General features: G+C 40.5%; 1 protein-coding gene across 2 annotated transcripts in view; it reads right to left on the bottom strand.

Annotated features, from left to right (window-relative positions):
- FCHSD2 (FCH and double SH3 domains 2) overlaps positions 1 to 15,200 on the bottom strand; it is a 210,808-nt gene that overhangs the window by 9,947 nt on the left and 185,661 nt on the right. For both annotated transcript variants that reach the window (XM_060176858.1, XM_007527489.3), the window contains one exon: positions 2,077 to 2,211. In XM_060176858.1, the coding sequence (XP_060032841.1) occupies positions 2,077 to 2,211 (135 nt within the window). The remainder of the gene's footprint in view (positions 1 to 2,076; positions 2,212 to 15,200) is intronic.

The raw sequence follows: 15,200 nt of genomic DNA, 5'->3' as shown, positions 1-15,200 counted from the left end.
ACCTCTACTGTTAAGTGCTGCTATATAAATTCCTTTCCCCTTAATCTTATAATTACTCCCCCAGACTATCCATTCTTGGGGGGCAGGGATTATGACATCTTCACTTTACTCCTCAGTCTTACTATGTGTTGGGGACCCAATAAATGTTCAATGGCTAAGGAAATTCTTCTGGTAGAACGAGCACTGGGACCTCATGCATGTACAATTTCATAGCTTCCAGCTACTTTTTTCATTCATTCAGACAGAAGAAGACAGGGAGAGAGAGAGAGAGGGAGGGAGAGGGAGAGGAGAAAGAGAGAGCGAGAGAGAGAGAATATGACATAAAGACAGGCAGAGGGAAGATAACACAGCACTGAAATTTCCTCTACTGTCATATAGCATTTCCCATGTGGTTCTGGGGCACATGGTAATTCAGGTACCAGAACCCAGTGAGCTCTCTTTCTCTCTGGCCCTACACAGATTTCTAAGATCTAGTTTATGATAGGGCAGTGCCTTCGATATGCCAACAGAGGGCATGCAGGATGAACATATGCTGTTTATAATCATGCGTAGAATAACTTCTCCATTTATAAATCTTCAAATTTAATTCTGAAACTTCAAAGTAAATGTAACAGTGAGAGGTGAGATGGTTCTATACTGCTCTACAATACCTTTCCACCTCTCTTACCAGAAGATGACCTTCTAGTTTTCAAAAGGTTATTACAACAGTCCACACTGACACAAAATGCCAACACCTTCAGGAAAGGGGAAGTCTTAGTAATCTAAATAAGCAATGAGAGGATGCTCACTAAAGCCCGAGAAGCAGCACAAAATGAGCAGAGTAGCATCAGGCTTTGCAGAGAATGTGGCAGTGGACCGTGGCTGTGAAAGGCTCTCTCCAGACCCATTCTCTATTGTATGTCTGGCACTGGGTATCTCTGGCACAGGAGCCAGAGTAGTTGTTCATGTCTTCCTTATTTTACATGCTTATTGATTCCACGGTAGTTCTATGTACTCAAGGCACACAGACATGGTTTGTCTTTATGGACCTTGAGAAAAAGTGCATGCACTCAGGATTTGTCTTAAAGGTGCACTCACTGGCCAAGGGGAGTGAGGGAGAGCATAATTAGGGAAATGAAACTTGATTGACTTTCATGAGTGAATAGCTCACCAAAAGGTAGGACAGGATTAAGAACTGTTACATTGAATCTGGTTTGGACATCCTGGTGTCTATTCAGGTCCCCACTTAACATGGAGATTAAAGACAGCAATAGTAGAAAAGGTGAAGTTAAAAAAAAACCTGCTTTGTAAAACTTAATATCAAATCTGAGGATCATCCTAGTAGAGACAACTGATAACAGGGTCAGAGTTTCTCTGACATAATGGGGTGGAGGGAGTGGTAGCACAGGGTTCAGAGGAAGAGGATACAGTTCACTTAGAACACATGCAGTCTTATTCACCAAAAATACCCCAGGAAAAAGAGAAAATTTACTAGATGTGAGGCACTGTGCTAATACATGCTTTGCCACAAGTATGTTATGCATCCAATCTTCAAACTAGTTCTATAATATTATCTCTATAATATAGATCAGAAAAAAAAAAAAAAAACGAGGCTCACAAGGATTAAGAGACCAAGTGGTATGATTTTAACCCAGGAAGTCTGAGTCTAAACTCTTTTTAAAAAAAATACTTATTTTTTTATTATTTATTTCCTTTTGTTGCTCTTGTTTTATTGTTGTAGCTATTATTGTTGTCATTGTTGGATAGGACAGAGAGAAATGGAGAGAGGATGGGAAAACAGAGAGGGGGAGAGAAAGAGAGACACTGCAGACCTGCTTCACTGCCTGTGAAGCGACTCCCCTGCAGGTGGGGAGCTGGGGGCTCGAACCTGGATCCTTACACTGGTCCTTGCACTTTGTGGCATGTGTGCTTAAGCTGCCGTGCAACCGCCTGACTCCCTGAGTCTAAACTCTTCATCATGTTATGTTATCTCTAATTTTATGTCAAGCAAGGCATGAAAGTCTGGGAAGATACAGCTAGGTGTCTCTTCAGAGTGGTAACAATTTAATATGAGCAATATATTAGAGAAATACAAACCTTGTAGGAATAAACAACTTTGCAGGTGAGTGGATAATTTCTTAAGGTGCCGGAAGGGCTGGAACTGCTATCATCAAATACATCCATATTGTCTTCAAACTCTTCTCCCTCTTCTCTTTCTGTATCTGCATTCAGCTAGGAAAAATGAGAAATCATTGGCTAGCTTTGCTTACTTTACGAAAGTGGTTGAATGCAGGAAAATCACTTAAAACCTGATTATTTCAAAATGTTAATTTACTTACTCAATTTTACACAGACATAAGTATCTGCTCTCATTTGCATTTTCATGTTATAACAGGACAGATTAAAAAATACAATGTCTTTCAAATAAACAATATTTATGAATACCTTCTCCTTTTTACTGTTAAATATTGAGTCTAATATTTAATAATAAGAGTCTCCTGTCATTTATTTATTTTATTGCCACCAGGGTCATCACTGGGGCTAGGTGTCTGTCTGCATGACACACACACTGTTCCCGTGGCGGTGGCACACCTGGTTAAGTTCATGTATTACAACGTGCAAGGACCCAGGTTCAAGCCCCCAGTTCCCAACTGCAGGGGGGAAGCTTCACGAGCGGTGGAGTAGGACTGCAGTTTTCTCTGTCTCTCTCCCTACCTTCCCTCCCCTCTCAATTTCTCTGTTTCATCAAATAAAATAAAGTAAAAAAAAAAAAAGGAAATTGAGAGGGGAAGACAGAAAGGGAGAAAGATAGACTTTTGCAGACTTGCTTCACCACTGGGTGGGGAGTAGGGGTTGAATCCGGTCCCTGCACATGGTAGCATCTGCTCTGAACTGGGTACGCCACCACCTGGCCCCATCATTTTAAACTGATCTTACTGGGAAACAGTCAAAGACACTTTTAAATGCTACTAAGAATCATCCACGGTTGGTAGGAATACTAACTGATATTTTGATTGCAATTCCATTGCTCCAGGTGGACTCCTTTTCCCCCTTTTAATTTCAGGTAGAGACAGAGAGGAGAGGCACCACAGCATCACAGCCCTGGTGCTGTGCAAGGTGCTTCCATGTAGTGCTGGGGCTAGAACCCAGGTTGTCCTGCGTGGAAGTGTGTGCTCTACTGGGGGAGCTCTCTCCTAGCCCCTGGCACATTTTTATATAAAGAATAATCTATCTACTGGAATTAAAAACTGTACAGTTTGATCCAGCAATTCCGCTTTATGAGTTCATGATGGAAAAATAAAAGCCTGGGGGACATAATCCATATTTAGGATGCTTACTGCGACATTACTTAGAGTGGCAGAAGCCAGAACACAGCCATATGTTCACCTGTAGAGGTTAGTCTGTACAATGCTGGAGATGGAACTCAGGGTCTTACATGTGGGCTTTACCACTGAGCCACCTCTCTGGACCACATTTTAGTTTTCCTAAGAGGAAAAGCAAGAGAAAGAGCATGCAAAGCACTGCTCCACCATGTGAGGCTTTACTTGTCTTTGCGGCTTTCTCATCTGTGGTCAGGTCAGTGGCAATACAAACCCAAATTCTGACCTCTCAAAATCATTTCTAACTCACAAGTCTGCTTTCTTTCTTCTTCTTCTTCTTAAAATAATTTTATTTATTAATGAGAAATATCGGAGGAGAGAGAGAAAGAACCAGACATCACTCTGGTACGTGTGCTGCTGAGATCAAACTCAGGACCTCATGCTTGCGAGTCCAATGTCCTATCCATTGCACCACCTCCTGGACCACTACAAGTCTGCGTTCTTACAGGGCATGGTGCCATATAAGTGGGGAAAGACTGTGGGCCTGAAGGTGGTTGAGCACACATGTTACCATGCACAAGGACCTGGGCTCTGGAACCACCCCCTGCTCCCCACCTGCAGGGGAGAAGCTTCACCAGTGGTGAAGCAGGTCTGCAGGTGTACCCCTCCCTTTCCCCTCTGAATTTCACTGTTCCATCAAGTTAAACAGAAAGGAGAAAAAGAAGGGGGAAAAAAAAGGAAATAAATGGTTGCTAGTGGATTTGTAGTGCCGGCACCAAGCCCCAGTGATAACCTTGGAGGTAATAAAACAAATAAATAAGTAAATCAGACACAACTCGAAATGACCCGGGCTTGAGCTCCCAGTCCCTACCTGCAGGGGGCAACCTTTCTGAGTGGTAAAGCAGGGCTGCAGGTGTCTCTCTGTCTCTCTCTCCCTTTCTATCTCCTCCTTCCCTCTCAATTTCTGGCTGTCTCTATCTAATAAATAAATAAATAAAAATAACTTGAAAATTTTTTCAAAAAATCAAAGGGAAGGATCATCATAGGCTAGAAATGGTCACAAAACTTACTTTATTATTTATTTATTTAACAGAGCAATGCTCAGCTCTGGCTTAGTGTAGGGAATTGGACCTGTGACTTTAGAGCCTGAGGCATAAGAGTCTCTTTGCATAACCATTATGCTATCTACCCCCCTCTTAACATTTTTTAAAATAATTTTTATGATTAGTGTTTCGATAGTGGTTTATAGACAGAACTCTAAGATTCCCCAGGTTATTTTCACACGTGTGTGTGTGCGTGTGTGTGTGTGTGTGTGTGTGTGTGGTACCAGAGTTCCTGTGTCACTGCCTACGTCTGGTGACCACCACAGCTCTCACACAGCATAAGAGACAGTTTGGTCACTTTTTATTTGCAAGTTTGTTTGCTTTAGTTTTTTTAAAAAATTTTTTCTATTTTAAAATATTTATTTATTTACTTATTCCCTTTTGTTGCCCTTGTTGTTTTATTGTTGTCATCGTTGTTGGACAGGACAGAGAGAAATGGAGAGGAGGGGAAGACAGAGGGGGAGAGAAAGACAGACACCTGCAGACCTGCTTCACCGCCTGTGAAGCGACTCCCCTGCAGGTGGGGAGCTGGAGGCTCAAACCAGGATCCTTACGCTGGTCCTTGCGCTTTGTGCCACATGTGCCTAAACCGCTGCACTACTGCCGGACTCCCTTGTTTGCTTTAGTTTTATCTATATTCCACATATGAACAAAATGGTAGTTACCTTTCACCTCTATTCCCCTTAGCATAATCACTTCTTTTTTTTAAAAAAATATTTATTTTATTTATTTATTCCCTTTTGTTGCCCTTGTTGTTTTATTGTTGTAGTTATTATTGTTGTTGTCGGATAGGACAGAGAGAAATGAAGAGAGGAGGGGAAGACAGAGAGGGGAGAGAAAGATAGACACCTGCAGACCTGCTTCACTGCCTGTGAAGCGACTCCCCTGCAGGTGGGGAGCCGGGGTTCGAACCGGGATCCTTATGCCGGTCCTTGTGCTTTGAGCCACCTGCGCTTAACCCGCTGCGCTACAGCCCGACCCCCCCTGCATAATCACTTCTATAATGCCTACTTTACACATATCTTAAATATACTTAGAAGGCAACATTTACATATTCTTGTAAATATTATATATACATAAAAAATGGGCATTACAGAAAACAAATTACATCTATAAAAACTAAAATTCAAGCAATTGTGGGTAGGACAAGTTTCCCAAAATACATAAGGAATGTTAATATGCTCTGTGTTTTGGCACTGGGCCTCAATCCAAAGAATTTTATCTTGGCAATGCTGGTTGATACTAAACATTCTTCCTTTCCCCTTTATTATCATTTTTTATTCTCATGGAAGGGAATGAAAGGCTACAATGACAGCAGTAGGGGTCACTGCCATGTGCTTTTGCATTTCTCTAGCCTATTTCCAAAGTATGTCATTTGAGAGTAATGTCTTCCTTTTCCACCCTCTTTAACTACATTGTTACAGTGTTTTCTTGACCCAGCATTTTTAAAACCACATTCTTCCTCTGTTTCCTATCCTTCTTCCCTCCTGTCATGTGACAGAGTTTCAATCAAATCTAATCTTAGCAGTAGTGATATTTCCCTTTTTGTAGATGCTGTGAAATGTCCTTGTGCATTGCAAGGACAGGTAAACAGCGTTCTGAGCTGGCTTTAGTAGCTATCTTCTGGGAGTCAGTTCTGCAGGACTTGACTAGTTATATGCTTCACTCATTAACTGGAAAACACTGGGTTTGAGGTTCTACAGCTTGTGTGACCCTGGGCCAATGATTAATTCCCGCACTTCAGTGACCTCATTTCTTGTGTATGTATGCTAGAGATTGAATCTGGTGTTTCACCCATGATCTTTACTCCTAAACTACTCCTCCTACACCCCCTTTTATTTGGGGTGGGGTTGCAGAGAAGAGGGCAAGGGAGCAAAGTGCCGCTCCACTAACTATAGAGTTCTCCTTGCTGTTCCCACCTGGTGGTGAGCACAGAAACAGTGCAAGGCAGGTGCCCTAGCACTGAGAAACCTCTCTGGCCCCTTCAATGACCTCATTTCTATAACAAAGACAATTAACTTCTTCCCAGGGTTATCATATAGATTAAATGAGGTAGTACCTTTAGCCCTCTACCACAAGCTTGGCACACACAGGAGGTATTTAATAAATCATTACTCTTTGTTTGAAGAGGAAAAAGGATCTAGACAGAAGCTTTGTTGCTAGCTAAAGGAAGGCAATTTCTTATAACTGATTTGAGGAATCTCTGAATTTCCTCTGGAAAGAGGAATGGCCATAGTCATCATCACTCCAAGAGTAATACAAGTAGATCATGAAAGATGATGCTGAAATGTCAGTAGAATGAATTTCTAAGTAAGATGAAGTACTAGGGACAGGATTTAAAGTCCTGCCAGAAACAACTAAAAACCTTCAAATATATACGAACAGTTCTGATGATACTGGACATCAAGCAATGACGGATGGCAATCCTTGGAGATTAGGAGACAATTTCCCTAATTTACAGTCTGGAGAAAGTTTCCTGACTGACACACTGGGGGTACTAAGCAAGGAAAAGATGGCAGTCTCCCGGAATTGAGACAGGGAGCTGGAAACTTAAAAGCCCTAGGTTAGTGGCCAGGAGATGGCTCAAGCTGGTAGAGTGTAAGGCTAGTATGCCTGAGGTACCTCAGTTCCCAGTGCCACAAGTATCAGAGTGGTGCTTTAGTTGAGTACTAATCAGTGTATGTTGTGAAGAGCTATCTGAAACCAAGGGCTGAGTTACCCAAAGGATCAGTAATCCTCAGAGATCACACAAGTCTGGGAATAGTGCCTATTCCCTCTTAGAAGACTGGAAAACCCTTGAAGGACCAAGTAGCAGGCAGGGGAGTCTGGAAATCAATAAGGAGCACTGGGGAAATGGCTCAGCAGTTAGAGCACAGACGTTGAATGCCTGAGGTCTTGGGTTCACCCTCTACTCTGCATACACGAGTTGTGTTTGGGCATCATCCACTCTCCATAAAGTAAATATTTTATTTTTCAAAAGGAAAGAAAGAATGCAGAGGAATTGAAATAACATTATGAACCAATGTAACTTCACTGACATTAATGAAATACAACATCTATCAACAGTAGAGTATATATTCTTTTCAAGTATATATAGAACATTTATTCAAGATAAATATACTGGGTCATAAAACACATTTAATTATGTTTAAAATTTAATTCCAATATGTTATCTTATCATGATAGAAATAAATTAGGGCTGGGGAGACAGCATAATGGTTATACAAAAAGTCTTTGATGCCTGAGTCTCTAAAGTCCCATGTTCAAGCCCCAGACAAGTCAGAGCTGAGCAGTGCTCTGGTCTATTAAAAAAAAAAAGAAAGAAAAAAAAAAAAGAAAAGAAGAGAAAAAAGAGAAAGTAGAAAGACAGCCAAATGCTGGTTCTCTGGGTAGAAACATTAAACTGAGAAATTTCTAACAGCATAACTAGAAAAAGAGAGAGAAGTCTCAAACACCCAAGATGAAGATGCCAGTCTAGGTTCTCCAAACAAACAGAGACTAATGAAAGAATACCATGAACAACTTTATATCCATAAATATGACAATTTAGATCAAATGTACCAGTTAGATGAAAGATACAAATGATCAAAGTGCACTCAAGAAGGCCAACCCAAATAGCCTTTGATGTCAACTACAGAAATTTGTATTTGTTGTTAAAGAAAACCCCAGGCATAGATAACTGTTGTAGTGAGTTCTGCCACACATTTAAGGATGAAAAATTTGAGGAGAGATACTTTTCAGTTCATTTTATGATATAAGCATTATACCCAAAAGGAACAAAAGTATTACAAGAATATACTACACTCATATTTGCCAGTAACAGAGATGGAACATGCAAACTGAATTTTAATAAACTGGTTCTAATTAATATATAAAAGGATAACTATACCATGATCCAAGCTGACTTTATCAGAAATGTAAAGCTTGTTTAATATTTGAAAAAAAATATTTACAATTCACCAAATTAATAGACTGAAAAAGAAAAATCTATCCTTATCAACAAACTAAATACAAAGAGGAAAGTTGCTCAGTTTGAAAAAATGCATCTATAGTAAGACCCTTAATGAGGGAAGATTGAATACTTTCTCCCTCAGTTCAAACACAAGGTAAGGACATCCATATCACTCTAGTTCTCACCACTGCACTGTAATGTAGATTCCAACTTTTATAGTAAGAGGTTAAAATAAAACAAACACAGAGACTGATGTCTGAGCATGCGCAGTATAGTATGCAAGGACTCGGGGTAAAGACCCTTGGCCCCACCTGCAGGGAGCAAGCATCATGAACAGTGAAGCAGGGCTGCAGATGTCTTTCTCTCTACCTTCCCTCTCAATTTCTGTCTTTATTCAAAATAAATATAAAAAATTAAACAAGCAAACAAGCAAGAAAGAAAATAAAAGGCATCAGAATTGGAATGAAAGGAGTAAAAGTGTACATGCATTGATTATATATATATATATAGGAAGCCACAAAACACTAAGAGAAACTAAAGGTAAACATTTATGCTATGTATTATGCTATGTATTATGCTAATGGATTGGAAAACCCAATATTGTTAAGATGTCAGGTAGGGCCTTCAAGTAGTTTTACAGATTCAGTATAACCTAACAAGAAGAAATTTTGTGGTAGGCTTTTTCTTTTGGTAGGAAATATTAAAAGACCCACTCTCCTAAGGGAGACAGGGTCAACATACTCTGCTACTCGAGGAAGATGGGTCCTGCAATGAGTGCAGTCTAGAATGTTCCCAACTATGACCATAGAATGAGAGTTCAGATCTACAGGGATGCAGAGGTTACCACAGGCTCCTGTGCTGAATATGGGCCCCAGATCAGATCAATGGACTCTACAGTTAATGGTATTTATACATTTTTTTTTCCTATCAGGGAGTTAATCTCTGCCCTGATCCAACTTTCTAGTCCTTTTCCCAACTCTAACACCATCTCCCCAGACAATACCTTTAGTCCTCCTGGATGTTACCTGTCAGAATGAGGAAAAACTGGTAAAGTCATGGTTGGGTCCCTTGGAATATACCTAAAATAGATCTACTAGCTTTTTCCAAAAGGGAGACCCCAAATCTCATCTTTTTTTTTTTTTAAATATTTTATTTTATTTATTTATTCCCTTTTGTTGCCCTTGTTGTTTTATTGTTGTAGTTGTCGTTGTTGGATAGGACAGAGAGAAATGGAGAGAGGAGGGGAAGACAGAGGAGGAGAGAAAGAGAGACACCTGCAGACCTGCTTCACCGCCTGTGAAGCGACTCCCCTGCAGGTGGGGAGCCGGGGTTCGAACCGGGATCCTTATGCCGGTCCTTGTGCTTTGCGCCACCTGCGCTTAACCCGCTGCGCTACAGCCCGACTCCCCCAAATCTCATCTTCTATATTCTTACCTTTAGGTTCATGATTAATCAAAAATTTGTTCTGCTTTATATCTTGTGCTTTTCAGCTACCAAGTTGCAGGTGCTATCATGATGCCAACCTCACTTCCCTGGGCAGACGACCCCACCAATATGTCCTGGAACCCCACCTCCCCATACCCTTGCTTCAATAGAGAAAGACAGAAGCAGGCTGGGATTATGGATCGACCTGCCAACACCTATGTCCAGTGGAGAAGCAATTACAGAAGCCAGACCTTTCACTTTCTGTACCCGATATGATCCTGGGTCCATACTCTCAGAGGGATAAAGAATAGGAAAGATTTCAATGGTGGGGATGGGATATGGAACTCTGGTGGTGGAAATATGTTGATCATTTTAAAATCAATAATAAAAGAAGAATTCAAACACACACCCCCCAATATGAAAATGAATGGTCAAAGGACTGAGAATATCATAAAATGATTCTGAGATAGAAAAAGAAATGCTGGAGGCTTTACATACCTAGCCTCAGTATTTATTACAAGGCTCCAGTAATTAAGATATTTTAGTACTGGTATTATGCTAGGCTAAAAGATCAATAGTAACAGAATAAAAAGGCCACAAATAAATCCATACAGAAACTGTTAATTAATTTTTGACAAAACTGTGAAGGCAATTTAGTGGAAAAGAGTCATTCCAGTAATAAGAAAATTCATTTTTCTTATCATATCGAAAAATTAATTCATATGAGATAATTTTTGAATGCAAAACCTAAAATTATAATACTTTTTTTTTTTTGTCTCCAGGGTTATTACTGGGGCTCGGTGCCTGCACTATGAATCCACTGCTCCTGGAGGCCATTTTTTTCCCTTTTGTTGCCCTTGCTGTTTATAGTTGTTGTTATTATTGTTGTTGTTACCATTATTGCTGCTGCTGTTGTTGGCTAGGACAGAAATCAAGAGAGATGGGGAAGACAGAGGGGGGAGAAAAAGATAGACCTGCAGACCTGTGAAATGATCCCCTGCAGGTGGGGATCCGGGGGCTCGAACCAGGATCCTTATGCCAGTCTGCGTACTTTGTGCCCTTTGCACTTAACCCACTGCACTACCACCCGGCCCCCAAATTATAATACTTCTAGAAAGTCTTTATGATTTTGAATTAGGCTAAGATATCTTAACTACCATAACAAAGCATGGTCCATTAAAAAAAAAGCAAGTTGGACTACACTGAAATTGAAAATATGTTCTTTGAGAGATATTATTAAAGAAACAGAAAGACAAGTTACAGAGATAATATATCTGATAAAGGATAAAGGATTTGTAGTCACAATACAAAAAGAATTATTAAAACTACAGAAAATTTAGGGATAGGTTACTGGTAGAGTAAAGAGTAAATGCCCTGGGTTCACTCTCTGGCACTGCTTTCCCCCAACACACACACACACACACACACACAACACACACACACCAAAGCTCAATAAAATATGGTAAAAGATAAGAACAGATACTTCACCAAAGAGAATATCCAGATGGCAAAAAAAGCATATGAAAAGATGTTCCACATTATTGAGGAAATATATTAAAATTATAGTGACACAGTACTACACACCTACTAGATTATCTAAAATGAAAGACTGACTACAACTTGTGCCAGCAAGGTTGTGGGAATACAGGAATGCTAATACCCAAATGACTGAATGCAAAATAATGCAGTTGCTCTAGAAAGCAGTTCCCTGACATACTAACACACCCCCACACCCCTACTCTAGTCCCAGCTAAACTGCAATAGCAAGTAGAACAAAACTATACAAATGACCACTGTCAGATGACTGATGTATAAACAAAGTGTGGTTTATTTGTATAGTGGGAAACTAACTGGCAATTAGATGTTAATTAATCCACATTGAAAAAGACCAGACTAGTGGCTGACTGAGGTCCTGGAAGGAGGAATTACAAGAGCATGAAGAAAAAAAATGATGGTGTGTATGGGGGGGGTGATGGATATTCCTTAACCGTGGTCATGGATTCAATAGTGCAGACATGTTAAAATGTATCAAATAATTTGTATAAATATGTACAATATATAATAAATATGTAAATTATATCCCAGAAAACTATTAAACTTATCAGTAAAGCTTGGGAAGTGTGTGTGTAGCTCTAAGACCTCAAGTGATTTCACTGCTCCTGGGTCAACTTTTTCATTCTTTTCATTTTAGATAAAATGTGAGAGACAGAGATAGGGACACCACAGCACTGGAACTTCCCCTGGCGCCATGGCCCTCTCATGTGGTGCAAGGGCTTGAATCCAAGCTAGGTGCATGGCAAGGTATGTACCCTACCAGGTGAGCCATTTCCAAGTCCCAAAGCTTGGCCACATGGTACTGAAGATGAGGCCATGAATCATATTAAAAACAGAGTATTCAGTGAGAATTCAACAGATGCTAAAAGTGCTAAAAGAAAAGAAAGGACTGCAGAGCAACTGAAATGAATCACAGCAAAGTTAGAAGAACACAGGGCTATCACTGAGGAGGAGAACATGGTAAAAAGTAGGGGTTGAGAGGGAGCTATACTGAGGCAAGCAAGGGTTAACTTCTTTTTCTTTTAAAAAATTATTTATTTATTTATTCCCTTTTGTCGCCCTTGTTTTATTGTTGTAACTTAGTTATTGTTGTTGTTATTATTGATGTCGATGTGTTGGATAAGACAGAGAGAAATGGAGAGAGGAGGGGAAGACAGAGGGGAGAGAAAGACAGACACTTGTAGACCTGCTTCACCGCCTGTGAAGTGACTCCCCTGCAGGTGGGAGCCCACTGCACTACGGCCTGACTCCTTCTTCTAAAGAGAAAAGAGAAAAGCAAGGGTTAACTTTTTAGTTGAAGAAAAATGCAGCTGGTGGCTATCTTCCCAGCATAAATATTTCGAGTATTAAGTAAAAAAAAATGTGTCCATTTAGAAATATTCTAAATATGAATGAGACCGAAGAGTCTATTATTATTTTTGCCAGACCACTGCTCAGCTCTCTGGCTGATGACAGTAGTGCCGGAGACTAAACCTGGGACTTCAGAGCCTCAGGTACAAAAGTCTTTTGCATAACTATTATGCTGTGTCCCCTGCCCAGATTTTATTATCTTCTGCAGTTCATATTTGTTTTACTTTAAAAATTCATTGTTTCTTTTCTTTGGAGTTAGATCAAACCAACCAAGAGAGCTTCTTATTTTAAAAACAAAGTCCTCCGGATTGTACTGGGCATTACTGAGACTGTTGGGACCCACACTGCCACCCTGAAAATTAGCAATATTTAATCTCTTTGCTTTTCAAACAATGTATCTGGCATGGTCTTCATAATGAGTGGATCAATTTATTTCCAAGCAATTCTATGCAGAACATTCATATGCTATTCGGGAAGCTGTACAACAAGCAGCTGCCAGGATGCCTCTGTAGCAGTTGGGAAATATCTGAAGGCAAGGAAGTCATTCAAACACTGTCAGCTATAGTTTGAATAGCCAGTCTTAAAAAAAAAAAAAAAAACCAGAACAAAAATAAACCAATCTCAAAGGACCTGGAATCTCTGACCTAGTAGTTCCACTTCTAAGAATGTGCATAACAGGAAAAAACTTCAATGTGGAAAAAAGAAATATGTAAACAAGTCATTCTTGGAATATTATTTAGATATAACCTACATAAAACCAGTTAAGTGAATTATGGTAGATCTTCATGATGGAATAAGTCAAGGGCAGTGATGAAGACCATTCAGCAATGTGGAATGGTGGGAAAAGATACAAAATCAACTTTATTATGATAAAAATGTTTAAGAAAACAGTAAGAGGAGGGAACTATATACTAAGCTGCTACTGGTGGTGTTATATGGAGAGAGCCACTGTCATTTCCGTCTGTTTTCTAAATTGTAGGGTAGCTGACTGGGTCACTGGCAGCAATCCAATCACAGTAAGTTGTGTACAGGCTCCAGCTAACCATCAATTGAATACCTATGGTGTTGGTAGGTTGCTTTCCTTAAAAAGATGTTTTTAAAAAATGTTATAGGGATCAGGAACCAGGAGCCAGCTTATATACAAGGACTTGGATTCAAGTCCTCAACCACCATATGGAAGTATCATATAATGGGGAAACTTCACAAGTGGTAGAATAGCGGATCAACTAGGAATACCAAAGGAGACCACCTGGGACCGAAACAAGACAGGACTAGAATGACTTCAGGAACCCACCAATCACCGGTGAGTGCAAACACGTGGCTGGTGACAGAGAGGAGCGTAGGGAGAGATTAAGTGGCTGGTAACAGTCTGGAAGTTTATCAGTTGAGACACAACTTCCACTCTGTTTCACAAACAAGGGGATAGCTGAAGGGAGGAGAGGACTCCCCTAAAACTCACCAAGTGCAACTCTGAGTCTCCATTGCTACTGCCCTCAGAATCTGGAGCAGCGGCAGGGAGGCCTTGTGCTGACACCAGTGGACAGAGAACTCAGGAGAGGATATATACCTCCAGGAAACTCAGGAGAGGATATATACCTCCATGGCATAGCAGTGGGGCTGTGAAAGTCTCTTTGCATAACCACTAGATTATGTCTGCCACACCCTGCTTTATCTCTTGGTCAGGAGCCAGTGATTAAGCTAAGAAACCTACTTATAATTTCAAAGCCCTCAGGCTTCCATACCCTACAGGGAAGAAAAAGCACAAAAGAGATTTTTAAGCCACTGAGCTCCAAATCAGGGATTAAAATACTACTGAAAAAACTGTTAACTTCCATTAACTGTGAACCCTTTAATTACCTTACCTGGATTGACACAAGTCAATCCAGGCAATAGTAACCAGTAATTTGAAAAATACTGAGAGAGGGACCTCATAACATAATACATAAAATGGTTAAACCAACAAGAAGAAATATTGGAGAAATGAACCAGGACAAGAATCCAGCTAAAAGCCCCCCAACGGGTGAAGCACAAATTAATGAAGTCAACATGCAAACACTAGTTAAGGAAATAATCAAAGGAGTGAGTAAAGAGTTTGAAAGAACTGTCATCAGAAATACAGAAAAACAAATGAGACAGGTGTCGGGCGGTGGCACAGTGGGTTGAGCACATGTGGCGCAAGGCGCAGGGACTGGCGTAAGGATCTGGGTTCGAGCCCCTGGCTCCCCACCTGCAGGGGAGTCGTTTCACAGGAGGTGAAGCAGGTCTGCAGGTGTCTACTTTCTCTGCCCCTCTCTGTCTTCCCCATCTTTGTCCATTTCTCTCTATCCTATCCAACAATGAACAACATCAACAATGGCAATAATAATAACCACGAGGCTGCAATAATAATAACCACGAGGCTACAACAACAAGGGCAACAAAAGGGGGAAAAATGGCCTCCAGGAGCGGTGGATTCATGGTGCAGGCACCGAGCCCAGCAATAACCCTGGAGGGGAAAAAAAAACAAATGAGACTCTG

This window comes from Erinaceus europaeus, chromosome 17, assembly GCF_950295315.1.
Source record: "Erinaceus europaeus chromosome 17, mEriEur2.1, whole genome shotgun sequence".
Lineage (NCBI taxonomy): Eukaryota > Metazoa > Chordata > Mammalia > Eulipotyphla > Erinaceidae > Erinaceus > Erinaceus europaeus.
Note: the sequence above shows the minus strand (reverse complement) of the source record. Positions and strands in the feature narration are given on the sequence as shown.